Source organism: Necator americanus, chromosome III, assembly GCF_031761385.1.
Source record: "Necator americanus strain Aroian chromosome III, whole genome shotgun sequence".
Classification (NCBI taxonomy): Eukaryota; Metazoa; Nematoda; class Chromadorea; order Rhabditida; family Ancylostomatidae; genus Necator; species Necator americanus.
Window position 1 is genome coordinate 17,551,065 of NC_087373.1, and position 21,047 is coordinate 17,572,111.

Sequence of the window (21,047 nt, forward strand, 5' to 3'; positions counted from 1 at the left end):
CTCAAAACACTCATTCGTTTTCGTTCCCTACACAGTGAAGACACGATTTGAAAGTGGTATTCGAAGAATGGGTTTTCCTGTTGTTTCTCCCTAACAGTTACGGCAGAATAATGTTTAACATGAAATGACGTGGACAACATCATCGTACTGATAAAGATAGCGTTCCACGTCAGATCACATAAACAGCGTGCTACTATTTAAGCAGCTGTTTGAACGTGTATATCCAGTTTCTGAGGAACAGCGGAGCCGAGTAGGTGGAGCGCAACGCCGAAAGTGGTTACAACTATAAAACTTTTACAACGTCCCTAGCTTTACGACGCCGGCACACCAACTCTACGCCATTGGACCCGTCGTACCCCCTTCTATAGCAATCCGACGCTGTGGACCCGTCGCACCTCCTATAGGTATCCGACGTCGTGGGACCCGTCGCACCCCCTTCTATAGGTATCCGACGCCGATGGACCCGTCGCACCCCCTTCTAAGGCTATCTGGCGCCGATGGACCCGTCGCACCCCCTTCTAAGGCTATCTGGCGCCGATGGACCCGTCGCACCCCCTTCTATAGGTATCCGACACCGTGGACCCGTCGCACCCCCTTCTAAGGCTATCTGGCGCCGATGGACCCGTCGCACCCCCTTCTAAGGCTATCTGGCGCCGATGGACCCGTCGCACCCCCTTCTAAGGCTATCTGGCGCCGATGGACCCGTCGCACCCCCTTCTATAGGTATCCGACGCCGTGGACCCGTCGCACCCCCTTCTAAGGCTATCTGGCGCCGATGGACCCGTCGCACCCCCTTCTATAGGTATCCGACGCCGATGGACCCGTCGCACCCCCTTCTATAGGTATCCGACGCCGGTGGACCCCTTCACACCTCATTTTATAGCTTCCTAGCTTCGAGGCATTAACTCGACGCCGGTGGACCCGTCGCATCCCTCATTTTGAATTTCGTGACTGACACACACACAGACACACAGAAACACGTGACAGAATAAGCCCGTTATTATATAGTAGATTATTATATAGTAGATATATATGCATATATATTTATATTTTTGGGGCCGCGTATACGAGTCTGATTGCTACCTGCACGTGGTGGCCCTGCTTTAACTAAACGCAATCAGGCGTTCGAGTGTACGCATTGGGAACGTACGAGCTATATAACCTGCACTGTTATATGGCAAAAGCTTCCCATACATTGCAAAAAGGTGCTGTCGTCCAGCACACCGCCAAAGCCCATGACCTGAAAGGTCAACTGCCTGAAGGGAGCATGGAATCTTTGGCAACAACCATTCGTTTCGTGACGTTGAACTGCCGAACACTATCGAGTGAACTCCAACAAGCCGCTCTATCCAGACTTCTGCGATATCTCTGTGTGCCTTTTGCTGCACTGCAGGAAACACGCATGAGAGATCGGCCCGTCATCAGCATCGAAAATTACACCATGTACTGCGGCGATGCTGATGAGAACAAAGTAGGTGGCTGCGCGATGGCTGTGAGGAACGATTACAAGAACCTGGTGGAGGAATTTGGCTCAACGTCGTCTAGATGCGCCTTTATACGACTGCGGGATGGCAGAGGACGTAAACTCTGGATCGTAAATGCTCAAGCACCTACGGAAACCGCTGAGGACAACAGTAAGGACGCCTTCTATGATGAACTCAATGCGTTGATGTCTAAAATACCAAGCCAGCAGGTGGTCATTGTCGGAATCGACGCAAATGCAAAGATGGGACTCGAATAGCAATTCGATGTGCTAGGAAAATGGTACTATGCAGCGGAGCGCACGTCGGACAACGGTGACCGTCTGGTCGACTTGTGCGAACAGACGGGCCTCATCATCGCTTTCACGTTTGAGAGGAATCATCGACACCATCAGCTCACGTGGCAGGGGTCAACCCTTTTAACGCCTGAAGAGCAGCGCAAGCGGAAGATGAGGACTCTTAAACTTCGGTTCGACTACGTTCTGGCGAGGAACATTCCTCAGTCGGATATCCGAAAATCTAGAGCTGTTGGGACGTCGCGTTCGACTCTGACCACCGTCCAGTTCTTCTCAGCTTCAAGATACGGTTCCACAAGAGAAACCGAGGAGTTCCTCTTCAACCGAAAATCGACATGGCAGGTCTGAAAGACGATGAATGCAGAAGAACACGTGCAACGTGTGTCTATTCATGTTGGAGTACGGACCAGGAAGAAGTTTAGCGATGCGGATTCCTTCACAAAGTGCATCCAAGACGCTGCAAGGGAAACGCTTCCGGTTCTATTGCCGCGGAAGAAGTTTGCCTTTGCATCTGCGCAAACAAAATCCACATACAATTCTGTATGTGTCGCGCGCAGCGCTGGTGACTTCAACCAGGAAAAGCGTCTTAGAAGGAAGCTGCGTCGTCAACAGCAACAAGACCGCGATAACGACTGGACGTCAAGAGCGATGGAGTTTGAGAAGGCGTGGGAGGACAGGAACCCGCGGAAAGCCTATGCTCTACTAAAACAGTATAGCGGCAAAATGAAAAGATGTTCCCATGTCTTCAGCACTGCTAATGGGGTAGCTGTCGGTGAAGCAACCCTTCCAATTTGGAAGGAACACTTCAAGACCTTGCTGAACCGGCTAGCACCGTCAGCCCCTGAACTCGAACACGTTCATAGACCGACATGTGCGGCTAACGAGGAGCCACCGACCGAGTCGGAGGTCCTGGTCTGTATTCAAAAAATGAAGAATGGAAAATCTGGTGGAGACGACGGGATTAGCGCAGAAATGCTAAGATATCTTTCTCCGTCTGGGATTCGTGAAATGACAAAGATCATCCGTTCAATATGGATAAGCGAAAGGATACCTGATTCGTGGAGACACGCTATCATAATTCCAATCCACAAGAAGTTATCCGTCACGGACCCAAGGAATTATCGAGGAATCTCTTTGCTGCGTGTTATGTACAAGGTACTGGAGCGCATTATCTTGGACCGACTCATTAAACATCGCGAAGAAACAACGCGCGACGAGCAAGCTGGCTTTTGTCCTGGCCGATCTACGATTGACCAGCTTCATCGTCAGCAGAGTGATCGAAATCCGGCTGCGGAATTCAAAGCCAATGCAACTAGCGTTTCTGGACTTTGAAGCCGCGTTCGACTCTCCTCACCGAGGCCGTCCTCTGAACGCGCTTCGCGCCGATGGAGTACCAGGAAAGTTCGTTCGCTTGCTTGATGACATGAATCAACGAACAACTGCTGCAGTTCGAGCACCAGCCGGATGTACAACACCGTTTGAAGTGGTAACTGGAGTAAGACAAGGGGCAGTGGCAGGACCTTTCCTGTTCAATTTCGCAATCGACGACATTATGCGAAGAACAGTGGATCAGTGTCCTGCCGAAATTGTCTTAGCACCATCTGGGTGCCCCTTGACTGACCTCGAGTACGCCGACGATGTTGTTGTATTCGCGGAAAGCAGTACGAAACTTCAGCATGTTGTCAACCTTGTATCGAAGCTGGCTGCAGCCTATGGACCACGCCTACGCCCTGATAAATGCAAGCAGATGTGGATCTCTTCGAGACCACGAACGGGAATCAGGGTGGAAGGACAACCGATAGAACTCGTCGATGAGTTCTGTTACCTAGGCTGTACGCTGAAGAACAATGGCAGCTACGAGAGAGATGTTCAGCAAAGATGCGCTAAGGCCACTTCTGCATTTAACTCCTTAACGAAATGCCTGTGGTTGACCCCCATCACCAACGAAGTCAAGCTGCGAGTCTACCTATCCGCAATTCGCCCCATCATGGAGTACGGATCGGAGACTTGGGCAGCACCATCAACGGTTATGGAGAGGCTTGACTGCACGGAACGAAAGCTGCTTAGACGGCTACTTGGCTACTTTTGGCCTAGGGTATGTCACAATGAAGATCTTTACGCAGAAATTGATGTGGTATACCGGCGGATGACACGTGGAAAACATCAACATCTTGTACCGCCATCGAAAGTGGCTAAAGTAAATCGTCTTCGCTTCTTTGGTCATATATTAAGGAGACTGGCAGATCGCCTTGTTCAACGAGTTTTGAGGGGTTCGTCGGGTTCGAGCTGGAAGAAGCCACCTGGCCGAAAACGGAAGTTCTGGACTGAGGCGGTGAAAGAGGACCTGAGGACACTCGGCGTGAAGAGGCAGTTCAGGCGAGACGTAAGGTTTCGCAGAACATGGAATAGCGACGAATGAATTGATTCTGTGCAAGCTCTCGCAGAAGATCGAGAAGGTTGGGCAGAGCTGTGTTCAAGGACGGCACACCTCGGCGAAGATGCGGGTAATCGCGTCAGGCGATGACATCAGCCCACCGATTAAGTCAAGTTAAGTCATAGACAGACAGGTTTCATAACCACTTCTACACTTAGGATCGGCACCACTGGCTCGCACTCCCATGAGAAGAACAGCGCAAGCAGAAGATCACAACTCTCAAAGTACAGCACGACTATATTCTAACGGAAAACTCTCCCACTCGAACATTCGAGAATTTAGAGCCTGCTTTGACGTGGAATTGGACTCTGATTATTGTTCAGTTCTTCTCAGCTTCCATCAAAGAAACCGATGAGTTCTTCAACAGCAAATCGACATGTTCTAAAGGCAAGGAATGCACAACGAAATCTCGCCAACAAATCCTATTCGTACCGTAGTGTACACTAAGGAAAAGTTTTGCGATGCAACCTCCCATACGAAGTGTATAAGTCTACAGGGTTCTAAAATCGACAAAGAAGTTCGCTTTCGCATCTGCGGAGAAAAGATTCATAATTCTACATAAGTGCTGCCGCAGCACTATGATTTCAACAGGAAAAGTATCTTATAAGAAAGACAATTGCTACAAAATCGCGAAAACGACTAGACGTCAATTGCGAAGGAATTTGAAAAGGACAAGAACCTGAGGAGGTGTAATTTTTGCTTAGATAGTATAGTGATAAGAGGCGTTCACCTGTTCGCAATACTGATAACAAAGTCCCTATCGGTATAGCAACCCTAAATATTTGGATGGATCACTCAAACACATTGCTGAAACGGCAAGTGTCATGAACCCAAACACTTTCAGCGACCGATATACGCGCTTAGAGACGAGCCAAGGGCTGAGTCGAAGGTTATGCTTCGTATCCAGAAAATGATAGATGGAAAATCCGGTTGAGACAATGAATTAACGCAGAAACGCTGGAATTTCCCCAAGTCCGAGATTGGTGAGATGACAAAGGCCGTCTGTTCAGTACGAATCAATGAGAGCACGATAACTCATGGAGACACGTATCATCATTCTCCTCACCAAGAACTTATCCGGATAAGAACTCAACAAGAACTTATCCTGGGAACTATCTAGGAATCTGATTGCTGCGTGTGGTTGTGCAAGCTTTCAAAGCAAAACATCTTGAACCAGTTCATATGAATATGAGGAAGGAACAAGGTGTAATGAGCAGGCCGGCTTTTGTACTGACCTGACCGCTCTACGACGCTTTTTGGATCACCACCACTAATCTAACACCATAGAAACCAGCCTCGCCACATCTCCGCGCTTTCTGACACCAATCTGACCATATTGAACCTCTATCTCACAAAAACACCAAGTCGGAGTTGTACCCACTTCCTCGCACAAAGTGTTCCGTAACACACAAACAGAATAAGCTCGTTAAAAAGTCAGAAAGCTTCGAACTCCCAACGAATCCTATGTCAACATAAAAGGAAAAGAATTTGACTGAAGCATCTAAGGAAAGTAAGCATGGCATGTTATGGCAAGGGATAGTATGTATGTGTGCTCCGAATACACTTCTCGATTGATTTACCATGCTGGGTCAAGCTTTACTCACAAACAGCAACACGGAGGGGTTGAGGTAGAGGGTAGATTACAGAACAGATTAGATATTTTATAGCTCTTTAGGAAGTATTTCAATGATACTGTCCCCCACCATCAACGGACATTGTCCCACGCGACAAGAAAAAAGTGTCCAATGCCACCGCCGCGCATTGTCGTCAGCATGCTAAGCAAATTTTGGCTTTAAGGCAGCATACCACGAATCTGAGGTGGTGCGGATTTCAGGTGGAGTATCCGCATACGGGTTACGGTAATGGAGATTAGATTTTGGAGACGGGGGTTATTCCGCTCATCTCTCCCTGCATCACTGCAAGCAGCCGCCTCCGGAGTGCTGTTTTGTACGACGCTATCTACTGCAACGCTCCAATCCTTGCGCCATCTAGGCCCTGCAATTCGTCGAAAATCCAATTCGAACTGCCCCAATAGGCAGTAAGGGAGGCTACGTGTGCAAAGGTGGCGCGCTGCAATAGAAGGCATCGTACAAAACAGCATTCAGGATTATTGTAATTCTGTTACACGTTGGTAAAGAACACAGTAACCATTTTGGGCTAGTGCGAATTTCCAAACGAGTGTATAAATTAAAGGCATCACCCCACAAATCTGGGGTGGTGCGAATTTCAGGTGGAGAGTTCCTGTACGGGGTCGTGTATCAAGGAGAGGAGAGTGATTCCGTCCCTTTCTTCCTGATGCCGTAAAAAACGGCCCGGAAGTTGCGGCGCATGCACAAGGCTAGCGCGCTCCGATCGAACTCCTTGTAGAAAATAGCGCGCCGGAACGCTCGAATTCGTATCTTCAGGGCCGTTTTTTACGGCAATTAGGAAGAAATAGACGGAATCACACTTCTCTCCATAATCTACGACTCCGTGTAGGCATAACCCACCTGAAGCCCGTACCATCCCAGATTCGTGAAATGATGTCTTTAATTCACTTTTCTTTTGTATACTGCTACGTCCGGTGAATACGACGACCAACAGAAGTATTCCCAACTCTAATTACGGGTGGTAAACAGGACAACTGATATGCATGTGGCAGGTACTATTACAAGTCCATAATGCGGAGACAGCGCAGTAACCACTACCAACCCCTTTCAAACGCCACGTAGTGAAAATTCAGGAGGTTAGTATCTTAGTGTGAGACAACAGTTCGCTGAAAATGACGGGTAATGACCGGCTAGCTCCCTTTGTAGCACAACAAAAGAAGACGATACTCACTAGCAAAGTGCTTGCAAGTGGTCTCAATTCTGCCGCACGCCAATGATTATTCAACCACTCAGAACACGATGCTGCCACCTAAAAACAAAAAATTTACCAACGACAGCCACACAAAAAAAAACCAAGTAAACCTCTTCTCTTGAGGAGTTATCAGGAGCAATCATGGCAGCAAACGAAGAGTTCTCGCCAACCGCTATGGGGCGCAACAATCGAGCCATCTCAAAGAATATTAATTAAGAAAGTCGAGTGTCTCTTCGGAACAGAGTTGAAGACTCACAACCCAGAAGCGGTAATCTTTCCTACTCGATTCTTTTGTATACCGATCATAAAATGCCTCAAGAGCAGCCCGAGGTTCCAGCTTCGAACTGGCAGTACCAGTGGATGACGGTAAATTTGACTGCAGAGCACTACAACAATTACAGTATGCAAGTAGTCTACACCTCTGAAGCTGGGAGTCAAGGAAGAAGCGAAAAAAGTAGTCTCACCTTATTCTCAGGTTCAACTTTGCAATCTTCTCGTTAAGTGCAGTTCTCTGAACTATTTGATCATCTCTCAGTGCGGTTAGATGACGAATGTGCTCGGCCCCTTTAGCCAGTACAACTGCGTTCGTAGGCTTCACTCCACCGGAGTGCAGGTCAGGGATCTTGAATAAAAGTACACTGCTCTTAGGTACGACAGGCACATGTAAAATATGCGGTGGCTGCCGAACGACGTATTACTTCCTCGGCAGAGGTAGCGTTGTGCACTCCGATTTTCACAGCTCAATAAATGGGATCTGAATGATAGGGCTGTTGTACCGACCAGCTCCTCGAGACCTTTTTTTTCGTATTTGTTTTTCCGTGTATTAAGCTGAATAACGTCATAGTCACAGCTGTAGCAAAATCAGTTTTTGACCAAATAATCCTTCCTTTTGCTCTCAAAGCGTTGCCAGAATCTGTTGGATTTCTGCACAATTCATCATGTTATGGTGCATGAATACGGTATAACTACGATTATGGAGCTTCTAACTCTTTTTAAGCAAAACTACCCAGGAAAAGCAAAAACCCGCAGAAGTAACTCCAGATAGCTTCTTGCCATTCCTCCTCTATCAAACATCGATCAACACCAGTCTCTGCCGAGGACATAACGCGTTAATCCGATTAACCACGTTCGATGGCAAAACTAGAATTTTCAAATTGCCCGAAGCAGTTCAGCCACATGCTGACAACTTCCTGGCATTGGTGACATTTAATAACCGATGCTTACGCGCAGGAAGAATAATATAGAAAAGGAGCAAAGTATCATCCGTCAGAAAGGTGCACAAGAAAAAGGTACCATATCCATCAGCATGTCGAATCCATCCTTCAGAGCACTACGACGATTTTGTTCAGCATGAAGATGAAGAATCCGCTTTCTTTCTTCAGGATGCAGTGTTGAGTCTGCTTGAACCTTAACTATTAGTAATGTGTTATGATAATGTAGAATATTATTCTTGCATCTACAAGAATCACACCTGTCGGCTGCCCCCACGTCCTGGTTTAACGCTTGATGGTGCACTCATCAAAACTGCCTCTTCTTTCTGTTCTGATTTATCCGCACTTCCTTGAAATTTGCTGAATAAACCACACAAATAAAACTTGGAGGCGATTAAATCAACCTGCTCCTATGCTGATAAGTTCCATTGAAGAAGACTGTCGAGAGTCGTCATTCATACGAGTGTCAACCCCGTACGATGCAGGTTGTGGATATATGTCGGGATCACTCAAATCACTAAGCTGTAAAAAATGTCTTAATATTCGAAAAATCCAAAAGAAGACGGATATTATGTGTGAGGCTTCGAAATAAACTGCGTTTTTTTAGACTCACAATTTCTAATAGTCATACCTTTGCCTTAAGATTACTCGACACAGTCGGCCAAGAACGACCTCAACCTCGATGCAGCTTTGTAAGCGGTTGCGCTCGACGCAGCACGTTGGAGCCAACGGTTTGGATAAAAGAGGGACTATCCTTAGCTTCACTCGGACTGCAACGACTAGTGATGAGGGTCCCCTCTCGATTCCAAACGCTACGCTCCATCGCGCTGCGTAACTGCTTTAGATAGCTTTGACCCGGTTATAATTCATCGATTTGTTAAACATCTTGATATTGACTTATATACTTAAAGGCAGCATACCACGAGTCTGAGGTGGTGCGGATTTCAGGTGGAGTATCCGTATACGGGTCGTAGACTATGGAGACGGGGGTAGTTCCGCTCATCTCTCAATGCATCACTGCAAACAGCCGCCTCCAGAATAGTGTTTTGTACGACGCCATCTATTGCAACGCTCCACCCTTTGCGCCGCCTCCGCCCTACGACTCGTCAAAAATCAATTCGGACTGCCCCAAAAGGCAGTAAGGGACGCTACGCGTACAATGGTGGCACGCTGCAATAGAAGACGTCGTACAAAACAGCATTCAGAGGCCGTCTGTTTGCAGTATCTCAAGGAGAGATGAGCGGAACCACCCTGGTCTCCATAATCTAGGACTCCGTATACGGTACTCCACCTGAAATTCGCACCACCACAGATTCGTGGTATGCTGCCTTTAAGGATAGTCCGTTGGATGCACGTCAGATAAAATAGATGAATGAATCAAGTTTTTTTCCCGGCAAATCTCCAAGATCCAGCCGATGACTTCAGGGGTTAGGAATATATTTCTCCAGTTCTTGGAGGGAGAGTCCAGAGTGGAACGTTTCGAATCAAGTTTGTGTATGAACTTTGTATTAAAACTACATCTATAACCACAATTAAGTTTGAAATCGTGGAGCGAAATTGCACGAAATTGGTGTCTGAAGATAATCAAGAATTACAAAACTCCCTACCAAAAACCTGAAACCTTACAAACATTTTATGTTTCTTAGGAATCCACAATTGTCTGCAGTTCTACAAGTAAAAAAATGCGGTCTACTTCGTTTTCGAAAGAACCTGTGGAACTCGCCTTCCACGGATTCGAACTTTCATTCGATCGGACTTCAGCAGTTGGCGGTGCAGATCTATTTTGCATCAAAGTGGAACCAATAGTGTCTCCCGATGTTCTCAGATTCGAACCCAGCGAAGGAGTCCAGTCCTGTTTCGGTGACAGGGAAGCGAAGAGTTTGTCTTCCTGAGTTAAATCCACTCAAAAAAAAAGCGAACGGGCAACTAGTATCTTTGCATAAAAGACAAAATATCAGTCAGTTCTTTACCAGTCACTATGCGTATTGGAGGGCCAAAACGACATAAAGCACAGTGCAGATGCGTAAATGGCTGCGGTTGCGTTATGGAGATAGCGGCTGGAATCGAGGTGGGATCATCGCGAACTACAGCGAGGAATGGTATCTATAGGTGCGATATAGGAGTGCCGGATCCTACTCGGGTGAAGGGGGTCTAGCTCATGGGATGCAGCTCAAGTGATGGGGATCCCTCCGCCAAAAGTGAAGGAGGTCCTTTCGGGAACAGTCCAAAAGTGAAGGGGGTAAGAGCACTGCCTCGCATGTATGACGGTTTCACTGAGGATCCTCTCTGGATTTCAACCGCTTCGAACGCAGCCGCTTACGCAACTGCACCGTGCTTCATTTCGTTTTGATGCTACCGCATATAATATATATATATATATATATATAAAGATAAAGGATAAAGTTTCTGCCGTTAATCAATCCGCTTGGGATGCGCCCCCACGTTCACTTCAATTCAGAATCGTTTGAGGTTTACGAACGTGTATCTGGCCTATACAATGACTTGCGGTGGCTAGCCGATGTGTCAAGTCAGTGTTTTTATCCTCCCAGACAAGTCTGGTACCAATTTATCGACCTCGGAGGGATGAAAGGATTGGTGAGCACTAGGGCGGATTCGAACCTCCGATCGATCGTGCAAGAAGCGGAACCTCTAACCGCTACACCACACCCATATATATATATATATATATATATATATATATATATATATATATATATATATATATATATATATATATATACATATATATACATATATATATGTATATACATGCATACATCGGACGCGGATGTATTATGCTAACTGTTACGTGCTCGTGGTGCCCTGCTTGTACCAAATGGAATCAAGGGTTTGTGTTTACATGTCGACAGGCACTACATACGAAACACTAAGCCCCGCAAACCATGGAACAGCGACGAATTAATGGATTCTGCGTGAGCTGATGATCGAGAAGCTTGGACAGAGCAGTAGGAGGACATGTCTCAACGAAGGTGCGGGTAACCGCGTCAGACGGTAAGACCTGCTCGCCAATTAAGTAGACAATATGTACATGCACTCACATGTAATCGTTTCTGAAGTCTAATATATACTGCTTCGTTTTCTACAATCCTGTCTCATCATTTTGGTATATACTCTCTTCGAAGTTCCTTTTTTCAATTTCGAAACGAAAAATGGCGAAAAAATAGCCTTCGGCGCCGTCCTAAGTTCTAAGTTGTAGCTTCTGAGGTTAGAATTTCTAGAATCACCGTTGACATTGGCTTATCCGTTCTGCACGATCCCATCATTAACATTTTTCACATTTTCTGTTGGAGTATTGTCTTCATTGAATTCATAAAGCAGAATATGATGAACATTCTTCTCTGTGATCTCCATTAAAAATTTGCAGAAAATCGACACTGATTCTTTAAGGTTTCTTACAAAACTAAGAGCAAGGTAAATTTGCAAGCTGCTTTTAAAACAAGCGGTTCCGCACAAGTTAACCTGAAGGTGTACACTGGGCCCTCTACGCAGAGCGAAAGAAGCCCCTCGGAGCTTTATTCTTATTGCTTTTCTATAGTTCCCCTTCTCGTGAAAGTCTAAGAATCCGACTACGTAGTGTTGGGAGTGTACTTTTCCATTAGTTTCATCGTTTGTACTACTGTTAAGATGCCCCTAAGATTTTAGTGAATCGTTGTTGGGATTGAATTTCTCCGCCAATTTTTCGTGCAACTGTGCATGATTAATGTATATTGTAATCGTAGACGTGGTGATATACTGAATTCCGTTCAAGAAGAAGGCTAGCCATGTTCAACTACACGAAAAGCAGAAATCCAAATACTATGAACTGATTTCTTTAAGAAGATGCTCTGGTAACAGAAAAAAAGCTGAACTAAAGAGGTACCGGCGACACGCTTGTTTAACCTCTTTCAGCGCTCCCAGATAAAAAATAAAATTCGTTCGTTCTTGCGGTTTTCTGCACTGCATTTTTACTCCATTATTTCCTTGTTTTGCGTTACGGGAAGGAAAGAAAAAAGACTGTCGCATGTTCAAACAGACACGAGAAGGGAAAAGGATGCGAGACTAGCGAGTTTTGTGATACTTGTTCTGGGAAGACTTGAAAGCATATAGGTGATTGCTTCCAAAAATATCTAACTTTGAGAAACTTCACAATACAAATAATTTATTTTCCTAATATTTTATAAACTAAAATTAGCTAGTAGTGGTGTTTACAACAAGTAAATAGTATTGCAATAGCTGTATTTTCTGCTTTGTAAAATATTTGTTTATTTATTTCTTTATAAAATACAGGATTCCAATAGCATCTGTAATGAAAAAATGCTGAAGTTGCTGCCAATGTCTTCCATGTGCCTAATTAAACGGTGTACAAAGGTTTAAAAGACCAGATGAGGCATTCTTGTAGAAAAACAAATTCTCTATCGATTGATATATGACAGTTCAGGAATAAGTTCAGGAGTTTGTTACTGCTCAACCCTATAGATCTGGATGAGGCATTTAAAACGATACGTTACAAATGACTTTTTCTGACTTTCACGCTCTAGCGAAGGTGACGATGCCGGAACATTAACCGTGATTGAGATAGTTAACTATCCAGGCTCCTGCTTCACATACATCAATGACAAGAAGAGAGCTCCGAGGAGCCCGCTGCTCTCTGTAGAGAAAGGCCAATGCATAACTTCCGAGCGCGGTGCGTCACCGCGGTACAAGGCTCGTTACGCCATAGATGCGATAGTCGGAGCCGGTGCTCTGACCCTTTTCACTTTTGAACGGTTGGGGAAGGGGCCTCCTTCACCTTTGAACGGTTGGCGAAATTACCCCTTTCACTTTTGGGCGGTTGACGAAAGGACCCCCTTCACTTGAGCTGCACCCCATGAGCTAAACCCCCCTTCATCTGAGGAGGGTCCGGCTTCTCCCTATCGCACCTATGAGTTACGCTGACCGAATGTTGATGATACGAATCAGAGAATATTTATGCATTTATTTGTGCTATCTTTACAGATCATAACAGATTGACAGATTCGAACAAAGCTTCACACATAGATACTCTGCAAACGGGAGTAAACTGCAGATTACTTTTCTCCATAAAGTGTTGATTCGTAGATCGACTTTATTGATTTTGGAGTTCTTATCTGGACTGACTAAAGTAGATAATAATCTTACTCGAAAATATCTAATCTTTGGGGACAGCGTTAGAATTAGGTGCTATGCTGGAGTCGATGTAGTGCTCTAGATAAAAATCTTAGGAAAGCATTGCGCGCCCGTGCGCATGACAATATGAAATACCGAACGCTGGGTAAGGAAGTTCAATACCAATTGTGAACAAGAAACCTTCGCACAAAGGAAGTACAACTGACCTTCGACCCGGGAAACATATGCGACTCCAAGCGGTGCTCTGCTGTCGATGATTGTCTCACTCCCAAATGAGAACTGCGGGAGAGGTGATGCTGAGGATCTACAGAAGATAACGTGGATGGCGAACTCAGAATGCTTGACATATCTGGGGAATGTTGTAGGGACATCGTCCTCACTACCACAGGACTACGAATTTCAGAGCGCAGCAACGAAGGAGGAGTTGATGGTCCTAAAACTGAGTTTATTGTTGAATCACTCCAAATTGGAAAATTATGTTCGGCGTATTCTTCAAATACCATAAAATGTGGACGAGACCTTTACCTGAACTTCCGAAAATTATGGAATATCATTATAGTAATGGACCATGATAATTTAAAAAACTAACAAGAAAGATTAACTAACTTCATTCTCTATATTTTATTGCGACCAAATATTCTAGGTAACGTGACATTCACAACAGAGGTGAAAATTTAGGATTACAATTACCACTAAAAGCATGTAGAGGTTTTATGTCAAAGTCTTGGAAGTGCAAAAACTTGTAAGTGATCGATTCTGGTATATTGCAAAATAAATTTTGCAAGTTGCACACTGAGCAATCAAGGCCCACGGAAAACGAAAACTACTATTCAGGCTGGAGTACAACCTCATTTTGGACTTCGAGATTTTGTCGAAAAGAAAAAAAAATAACGGAGAAACTGATCGTGATGGTGTACGATTGAGACGAGAGAATGTAGGAAAAAACTCCATTTTCCAGAAATGAGATTGCGGAAGAAGTGGGATTAATCTGCATTTGGACGGGATACGGTTGAGGGCACTCTAATTTCTATTATGTAACACCCTATGCACTCGATAAGATGATAAGATGAAAGCTCAGGTCAAAGGGTTAGCAGCGCACGAATACTTGTATTGTGACGTTTATTCTTTCTGGAATAACATTATACGAATCTTCAGAATATACCTTAATCTCAACTACAAACAAATAATAAGATCCCAAACTCAAGTCGACTTATGAAATAGGTGTTTTTTCCCCCAGTGTGCTTCACAAATCAGTTTTGAAAACAGGTAAATTGTGAAGGTCCTTGTCACTATAAAATAAATAATAGCTATTAGCATGATCACTTTGCCGCATACTGTCAATGCACGAGTACGAAAACCAATGTAGGAAACGTCTGGTTTTCGCTGTACCTTAATCTATATTTCACAGAGTAGCGCCTCCCCGATAGCCAAAAGTATTGCACCCAAAATGCACGCCTGCATAATAAATTGATAGGTCCACTCAACTCTTTTCAATTACTTACAAAGTAAATCACACGAAATCACAAGAAAAAATCGCTCACCTGCACCAACTCCAAGTGGGGTGGGAGGTCCAAGTGGGGTGACACTTCCACCACTGAGGGTAGAGGCAACTGCTGCCAATGGACTTTGAGCTGCAGCTGTTAAGGGACTATCCAGCCACCATGGACGAGAAGGAGTGGATGGCGGACATCCCATGGATAACTGAAATGTCAAACAAACTACCGCTCAAAAAAGAAACCAGAAATAAAACAATTCACAATATCAACTAACCGATGCGCTAGGCAATATATTCGGAGGCGATTGCAGAAACTGCGGAACATACTCCAACGTGTTCGAAACATCCTGACTCCCTAACTGCAATTTCTTCAACAATCTGATAACAGATAACACTTCAGAAAAAGAAAAAGAGGAGGAAATTCACAGTTCAAACACCAGAGAAACTGTAACGCATATTCTGCGCCTCAATGACCAATTGAAGGTTTAGTAGAGTCAAAACGACAAGAAGCACGATGCAGTTGCGCAAGGGGTTGCGCTCGAAGCGGCACGGTGGAGATAGCAATTGGAGTCGAGGACGGACCATCGCGAACTGCAGCAATGAACGGTGATAGCAGGGACACTCACTCGACCCTAACCGCTGCGCTCCACCGCATCGCTCCAAGCGCAGCCGCTTACGCAGCAGCACCGTGCTTCATGCCGTTTTGACCCGACTATACTGGTTCACAGCCGAGTCCACTAAGATCATTCGAATATCTGCATTTGAATTACATCCCGCCCTACAGAATCAAATGAATGTCTTCTTAAATGCTTATTTCAACTACCTGGGATTATTTTCAATTTCAATTGTAATTTCATATAACCTTCCCTCATCAGTTTTGCTTAGACAACTTAGAATGTAATTCTTCCTGTTCCACTAGACTCTAATGTAAACCACAATCACTTATACACGCTATATTATTCAGATGCATCCGTTATTATCAACATGATGATATGACGAAGAACCTACTGCGGGAAGACCAATTGACTAATTGACATGAAACTGACAAAGATTTTGTCCGATGTGCGAACTGACTGCCATTTTGTTATTTGGAAAAAACAATTCTTTGAGAAGTATGAGGAAATTTGGGCTGCAGAATACTTACTTGAAATCTTCAGTAGCAGGAATCCATAGAATTAGATATACATTGCACATTTTTAGGAAATGTTAATTTTTTAGATATAAAATCCCAGTTATACGTAAACAGCAGCAAAACAAATGAGCAAAATGAGCTCGACTTCTAAAGTTATTAAAAGGAATGTGGCTTTAGTACTACGAATATAGCACAAGAATTACCAGAAAGTTTGCTCCTTTCCACTGTACTCCGCTAGACCGCTGGGTATGAGGAACAGAGGGAATAGAGTTGTATACCGAAGCTGTCGAATACTGTGGTTGTGCGGCATGTGACGAAGACATCATGAGCATTTGTGATGTGATTGAGGACGATTGTCGTGTGGGCATCTGCATGGTTGATGCAGCCTGATTACTTAAAAACAACAAATGAGATATCTACGCATATCGGTACATACGATTTTACAAACGAAAGTCTACCTATAGTCTACCAACATGCTAGCCACAGCATAATCTTGCGCTTGTCTTGGAATGGACGAAGTGCCACGGTTTCCAGCAAGATTTTGACGATGTTGAGATGACATACACATGTGGCCTTGTGGAGGCATTGTCAGTGGGTGTATAGCAGGTACGTTGTCCTGCTGAGAATCGATTATGGACTGACTGGCAGTCTGTGCCATGACGTTCGACATAACACCATCACGTGAAGACGGGTTAGGCTCGTCCTCATACCGATCTGAGAGAATGAATGGGATATACCGAATCACGAAATCATGACTCTCAAAAACTGATGACAAAAGGAATGGCCACGTATAAACTGCATAGAGTTAGATAAGAATGCTACAAGGTCCACAGAAAGAAAATCGTGAGTAAGTGCACATAAACATCACAAGATTCAAATAACAACCCTAAAAAACGTTTGGCTCTAAGATACTAGTCATAAGAAGACAGAAGAAAGGAGCTGTATCAGAAGAGGGATTCCAGTTTCACCCTGCGCTTCGTGAATATCCCCAAGTGAGGATAAGATGTTAAACATAGATCTAAAGCGACCTTGCTCTTAGATGCAAAATGATCTAGAGAATAAACTCAATGATCCTGCAGAGTAGACATGTAATCAAGCTGTATCGACAGGACAGTTTGATCAATTGGCTACAGTCAGGGGACTGGGAGATATACGGGAGGCTGTTTGGTTTTATTACAAAAAAAATTACTTCGCTCTACGCCATTCTGAATGCAAGGCATCGTGATTGGAAGTTGAGCTCTACTGTGTTAACACCACTCCTGTGAGATTGGGGCTCAACAAGCTGCCCGAGAGTTTAATCGCTCTACACTGTAATAAGATAGGGTCTATTCACCCCAAAAAAAGTGCCTGAGGCGGCAGCGCAAGGAAGGACGGGTTGTAGGAGCAATTCAGTCTGTCGGGACCAAGATGACGATCTGCGCATAAAACGTATGCATAACTGCATTAGAGCCACTTGAAGATCTCAAAAGACAACAAGGCGACCAGGGAATACACCTTCAGAGTGACCGAGAAAATTGGCATCACCAACTCAAAGGAATCTATGACAGGAAAAGAGTAATGGAGTTTGCGTTCTCGTCATCAATGCCAGCTTTGACAATCTTACACTCCAAATCAAGCTACAAAGAAGAAATCGAAGTTTCCTATATGCACTTGGAGAAGTTTTGTGATGTTGGAAAGAAGATCATACCCCTTACAAAGATAGTGCTGATGACTTAAACGCGACGCCGTTTTTTTTATGAAGAAGCCACAAGGTTTATAAAACAAATATCCAAGATCGCAACCAACTAGAATCTTTTCGTAACGTTAGTCATTTTTTTTCTTTTTTATCGAGCTTCAGTATTCGAGTGGTAAGCACAGAAATATTTGGTTTCATTACATTCTGGTGAATGAATGAAGAGAACTGGCGCAAATTCTTCGAGTATGCCCAAAATTGACACTTTAAACTCGCTATTCAAACCGCAGACTGCCTCAAGTAGCTATGATAGAGACACTCGAGAAGAATGTTCGTGTTTCAGATCTATTACACGAAAATTCTAATGAATGACGTTTTTTTTAAATAACTATCATAACAACAAAGTATATCTAAGTTCACCAAGGCTTGCCATGATCTCTTCAAGGCTCGGTTGTAACGATAGTAATCCTGGTTGCATTATGTCGGCGTTACCACTTTGTACTGAAAAGGATCGCTGTTGATTTTTTCCACAAAGAGACCGATTTCAAACTATCAGATAACACAGGAACTATTAAAATAAAGGCACTCACTAAACTCCTTCGGATTAGGAAACATGTACGGTTGGTTGAGAGACTCGAACAGACTGTCCGTAAAAACATTCTCAAAGTCATCATAATCTGTCTCCGTGGACGTATTTTTTGGTGTCTGGCTGCGTTGCTCGCGTTTCGAAGGTGGTTCACAGAGGTCGCGATCAAAACGCTCACCTCGCCCCTCAGAGTAGGTCTAGAACGAGATATGATATGCTCAAGAAAGCATAATGTTAAAGGGCACTAACTCGTTTCCGCTTAATCGGCCTTTCCTGAGCACGCCTAGACTTCATGTAGTGCCTCCACTTCTTGTATTGTGCACAAACAGCTTCCATCCTCCGTTTCCAGTACATTCCCTCCAAAACACTGCCCTAGAAACGACTGAGAACGCGAAACAAAACATGGTCGAAACTTATATAGTTACAACTTACCTCAAGTTTCACATGTGTTGTATCGTCATCAGGCACAGCGAAGTAACAAAAAGGGGTTTTCTTTTTCACTTTTTTAGCAGGCATCCGAACTAAGCATTAATATTGTGAACTATTGCTGAACCCTTTTTACGAAGAGTAACTTACATTCAATGTAATACGCTCTCCATATGACATTATTTAACCGGATACGCTGCTTCCAGTGCAACCGCAGTCCTTTGAAATCTTTCCACTTCGGTGTCGTCATCTTACTAAAATAGTTATGCACATAAAAAAAGAAAGAACAATTGACTATATAACATACTTGTATGCCACTTTGATGCACTTGTTGAGCTTGTTGAGTGAAACATCTATAGCTATCGACTGCGTCTTTTTTGGTCCAAATTTATAGAATGTGACGGGTCTTTCGTACTATAATTGAGAAATAAATCATTTTCTGTGTACGTAAAGTACCTTCATCCATTTAATTCATCAATTAACCCTATAAAACATTCCGTAGAGGAAAAAACGAAAAAAACGAGATCTCGGATCTCTCACCAATGCAGCTCGTTCCCCTTTTGATGTCCCTGTTCCATTTTCATTAGGCTTCTCATCATCGTCTTCCACAACGTCCACCTAAATCATTCAAACAATAGTAACTCAAACACACAAGATAACTTAAGGACTGATAAATTTAGTTGAGTGGTTAAATTTTAGATGAAGGGCGGTCTTGTAATCCCCAACTCGAAAAATCCTTATGAAGTGAAACGGCAATTCTAATCACGTAAGTGAAGCTCCTGCTTTAGTAGAGCCAGCAGCGAGTACAAGAATTCATTAATCAGACGTTAACTTTGGGAAAGAACTGGAAATCGCGGGATTCCAAAAATGCAAGTATGAACAAAAGGAGATTCTTTGCTAGATTCAAGGTATAGCTCCGGACCACATGAGACGGGATGAAACGAACAATGAATACTGTGCAGAGGCTATTTTATTAGGTATGAAGGCAAAATTGGAATACTGAACACATTGTACATGGTACATGCTAGAATACAGAAATCCCTTCTTAAAGGCTAAAAACGTGCAGAATTCTTTCAAAAATCCTTAGGAATTTCCAGATATCAGAAAAGGAGCCCGGAAAAATTTCTGCAAGTATCTAAGAGCATAACTTTTAGGAATTAAACTGAAATTGTGCGGTTGTGAAAATGCGTCATTCTGGCGCAAAGTACGACATTTATGGAAATATACATCAATTACTACAGAAGAAAGCAACCAAACCTCAACGTCTTCATCCTCGTCATCAGGTAGTGGTTCCGTATGAGGGTTCGAAGTCATAAAATGTCCGCTATGAATAGGTTCATGCGATTTCTCTGACATTCCTCCTTATCGTCAGCTCATAAACGAAGGTAACAGTGAATAGAATCTGTAAATATGTAAATAGAAAAAACGCAGGCAACAGAAGTTTGAAATCGAAACGCCATCGCGAATAATCTCAAATAAAAAACTGAGAAAAGAACTGAGGGAATGAAAATTAGACTTCTCTTCACTAAGCCAGTACTTTTAATTCTTAATTCCGCAGTAATAACTAACCGTGTACTTTCTCATCTCTGTTATCTTCCACATTTCTTAATTCTTAATAAATTCTTTCTATTTAATAATATCTAATAATTAATAATTTCCTAATAAATGTACACTATTGTTCCGTTCACTGCCCAAACTTGAAAGATTTTGGAAATGATTGTCCTTTTGCGTTCCATGATGAATACTTACAAAAAGCAAAAAAAGGAGAAAAGTTCTCCCTCTCACAAATACAAACATTATGCTGTTACCTTCTTTGCTTCTTCACCGAAAAATGTTAATACTAACAAAACGTGTTACTACATATGGTGAAATATCTCTACACATACAAACACACGTACAAATATATATATATATATATATATATATATATATATATATATATATATATATATATAGAGAGAGAGAGAGAGAGAAGATGTGTTCCTGCAATGTGAATTGAAGCGAAAATAAACCAGCCAAGGAGAACATATTGGAAGTGGACTAGGTTAGAAAAAGAGGAATGAAGCTCTTCTCAACATATTTGCATGACATTTTGACATTTCAAAATTAAAGTAACAAAAGACTACATATGGAAAGTTCTTACAAAGCATTTGGTTTTGCATCTTTTTTTCCTTCCATTGTAATAACTCACTGATTCGGATGCGGAAATTATCAGTGTCAGAGTTCGAGTTGAAGTTACAACGGCGAGAGTGTAAGAACGAAAAGGTATCATTCTCACAAGCAAAAACGTCTAGGAAACTTAAGTAGGAACCAAAATAAAAAAAAATG

The 21,047-nt window shown here is 43.5% G+C and overlaps 4 protein-coding genes across 7 annotated transcripts; 3 read left to right on the forward strand and 1 right to left on the reverse strand.

The window, feature by feature from the left end:
• Positions 1-1,174: 1,174 nt before the first annotated feature.
• Positions 1,175-1,741, forward strand: RB195_009919 (uncharacterized protein; the record flags this gene model as incomplete). The annotated part of the gene is made up of 1 exon (XM_064190688.1): positions 1,175-1,741. One exon carries the CDS (start codon positions 1,175-1,177, stop codon positions 1,739-1,741), a length of 567 nt encoding a protein of 188 aa, XP_064048271.1.
• A 390-nt stretch (positions 1,742-2,131) lies between these two features.
• RB195_009920 (uncharacterized protein) lies at positions 2,132-4,329 on the forward strand (the record flags this gene model as incomplete). 2 transcript variants are annotated; one of them, XM_064190690.1, is made up of 3 exons in its annotated part: positions 2,132-3,050; positions 3,112-4,160; positions 4,222-4,329. In XM_064190690.1, the coding sequence occupies 3 exons, from the start codon at positions 2,132-2,134 to the stop codon at positions 4,327-4,329; spliced, it is 2,076 nt and encodes a 691-aa protein (XP_064048272.1). The 2 variants fall into 2 exon arrangements, with proteins under 2 accessions (XP_064048272.1, XP_064048273.1); XM_064190689.1 differs by lacking the exons at positions 3,112-4,160; positions 4,222-4,329 and having other exon boundaries at positions 2,132-3,109.
• On the forward strand, positions 3,201-4,196 carry RB195_009921 (uncharacterized protein; the record flags this gene model as incomplete). Its single annotated transcript, XM_064190691.1, has 1 exon — positions 3,201-4,196. The coding sequence occupies one exon, from the start codon at positions 3,201-3,203 to the stop codon at positions 4,194-4,196; it is 996 nt and encodes a 331-aa protein (XP_064048274.1).
• A 608-nt stretch (positions 4,330-4,937) lies between the features above and the next one.
• RB195_009922 (uncharacterized protein) lies at positions 4,938-20,075 on the reverse strand (the record flags this gene model as incomplete). 3 transcript variants are annotated; one of them, XM_064190692.1, is made up of 22 exons in its annotated part: positions 4,938-4,985; positions 7,032-7,109; positions 7,163-7,249; positions 7,309-7,438; positions 7,517-7,674; positions 8,346-8,459; positions 8,524-8,612; positions 8,668-8,785; positions 9,987-10,151; positions 13,615-13,841; positions 14,950-15,109; positions 15,179-15,262; positions 16,239-16,428; positions 16,494-16,749; positions 18,128-18,208; positions 18,298-18,490; positions 18,543-18,665; positions 18,726-18,814; positions 18,870-18,973; positions 19,027-19,133; positions 19,260-19,337; positions 19,977-20,075. In XM_064190692.1, the coding sequence occupies 22 exons, from the start codon at positions 20,073-20,075 to the stop codon at positions 4,938-4,940; spliced, it is 2,778 nt and encodes a 925-aa protein (XP_064048275.1). The 3 variants fall into 3 exon arrangements, with proteins under 3 accessions (XP_064048275.1, XP_064048276.1, XP_013299277.2); XM_064190693.1 differs by lacking the exon at positions 4,938-4,985 and adding an exon at positions 6,946-6,966; XM_013443823.2 differs by lacking the exons at positions 4,938-4,985; positions 9,987-10,151 and adding an exon at positions 6,946-6,966.
• Between the last annotated feature and the right edge of the window lie 972 nt (positions 20,076-21,047).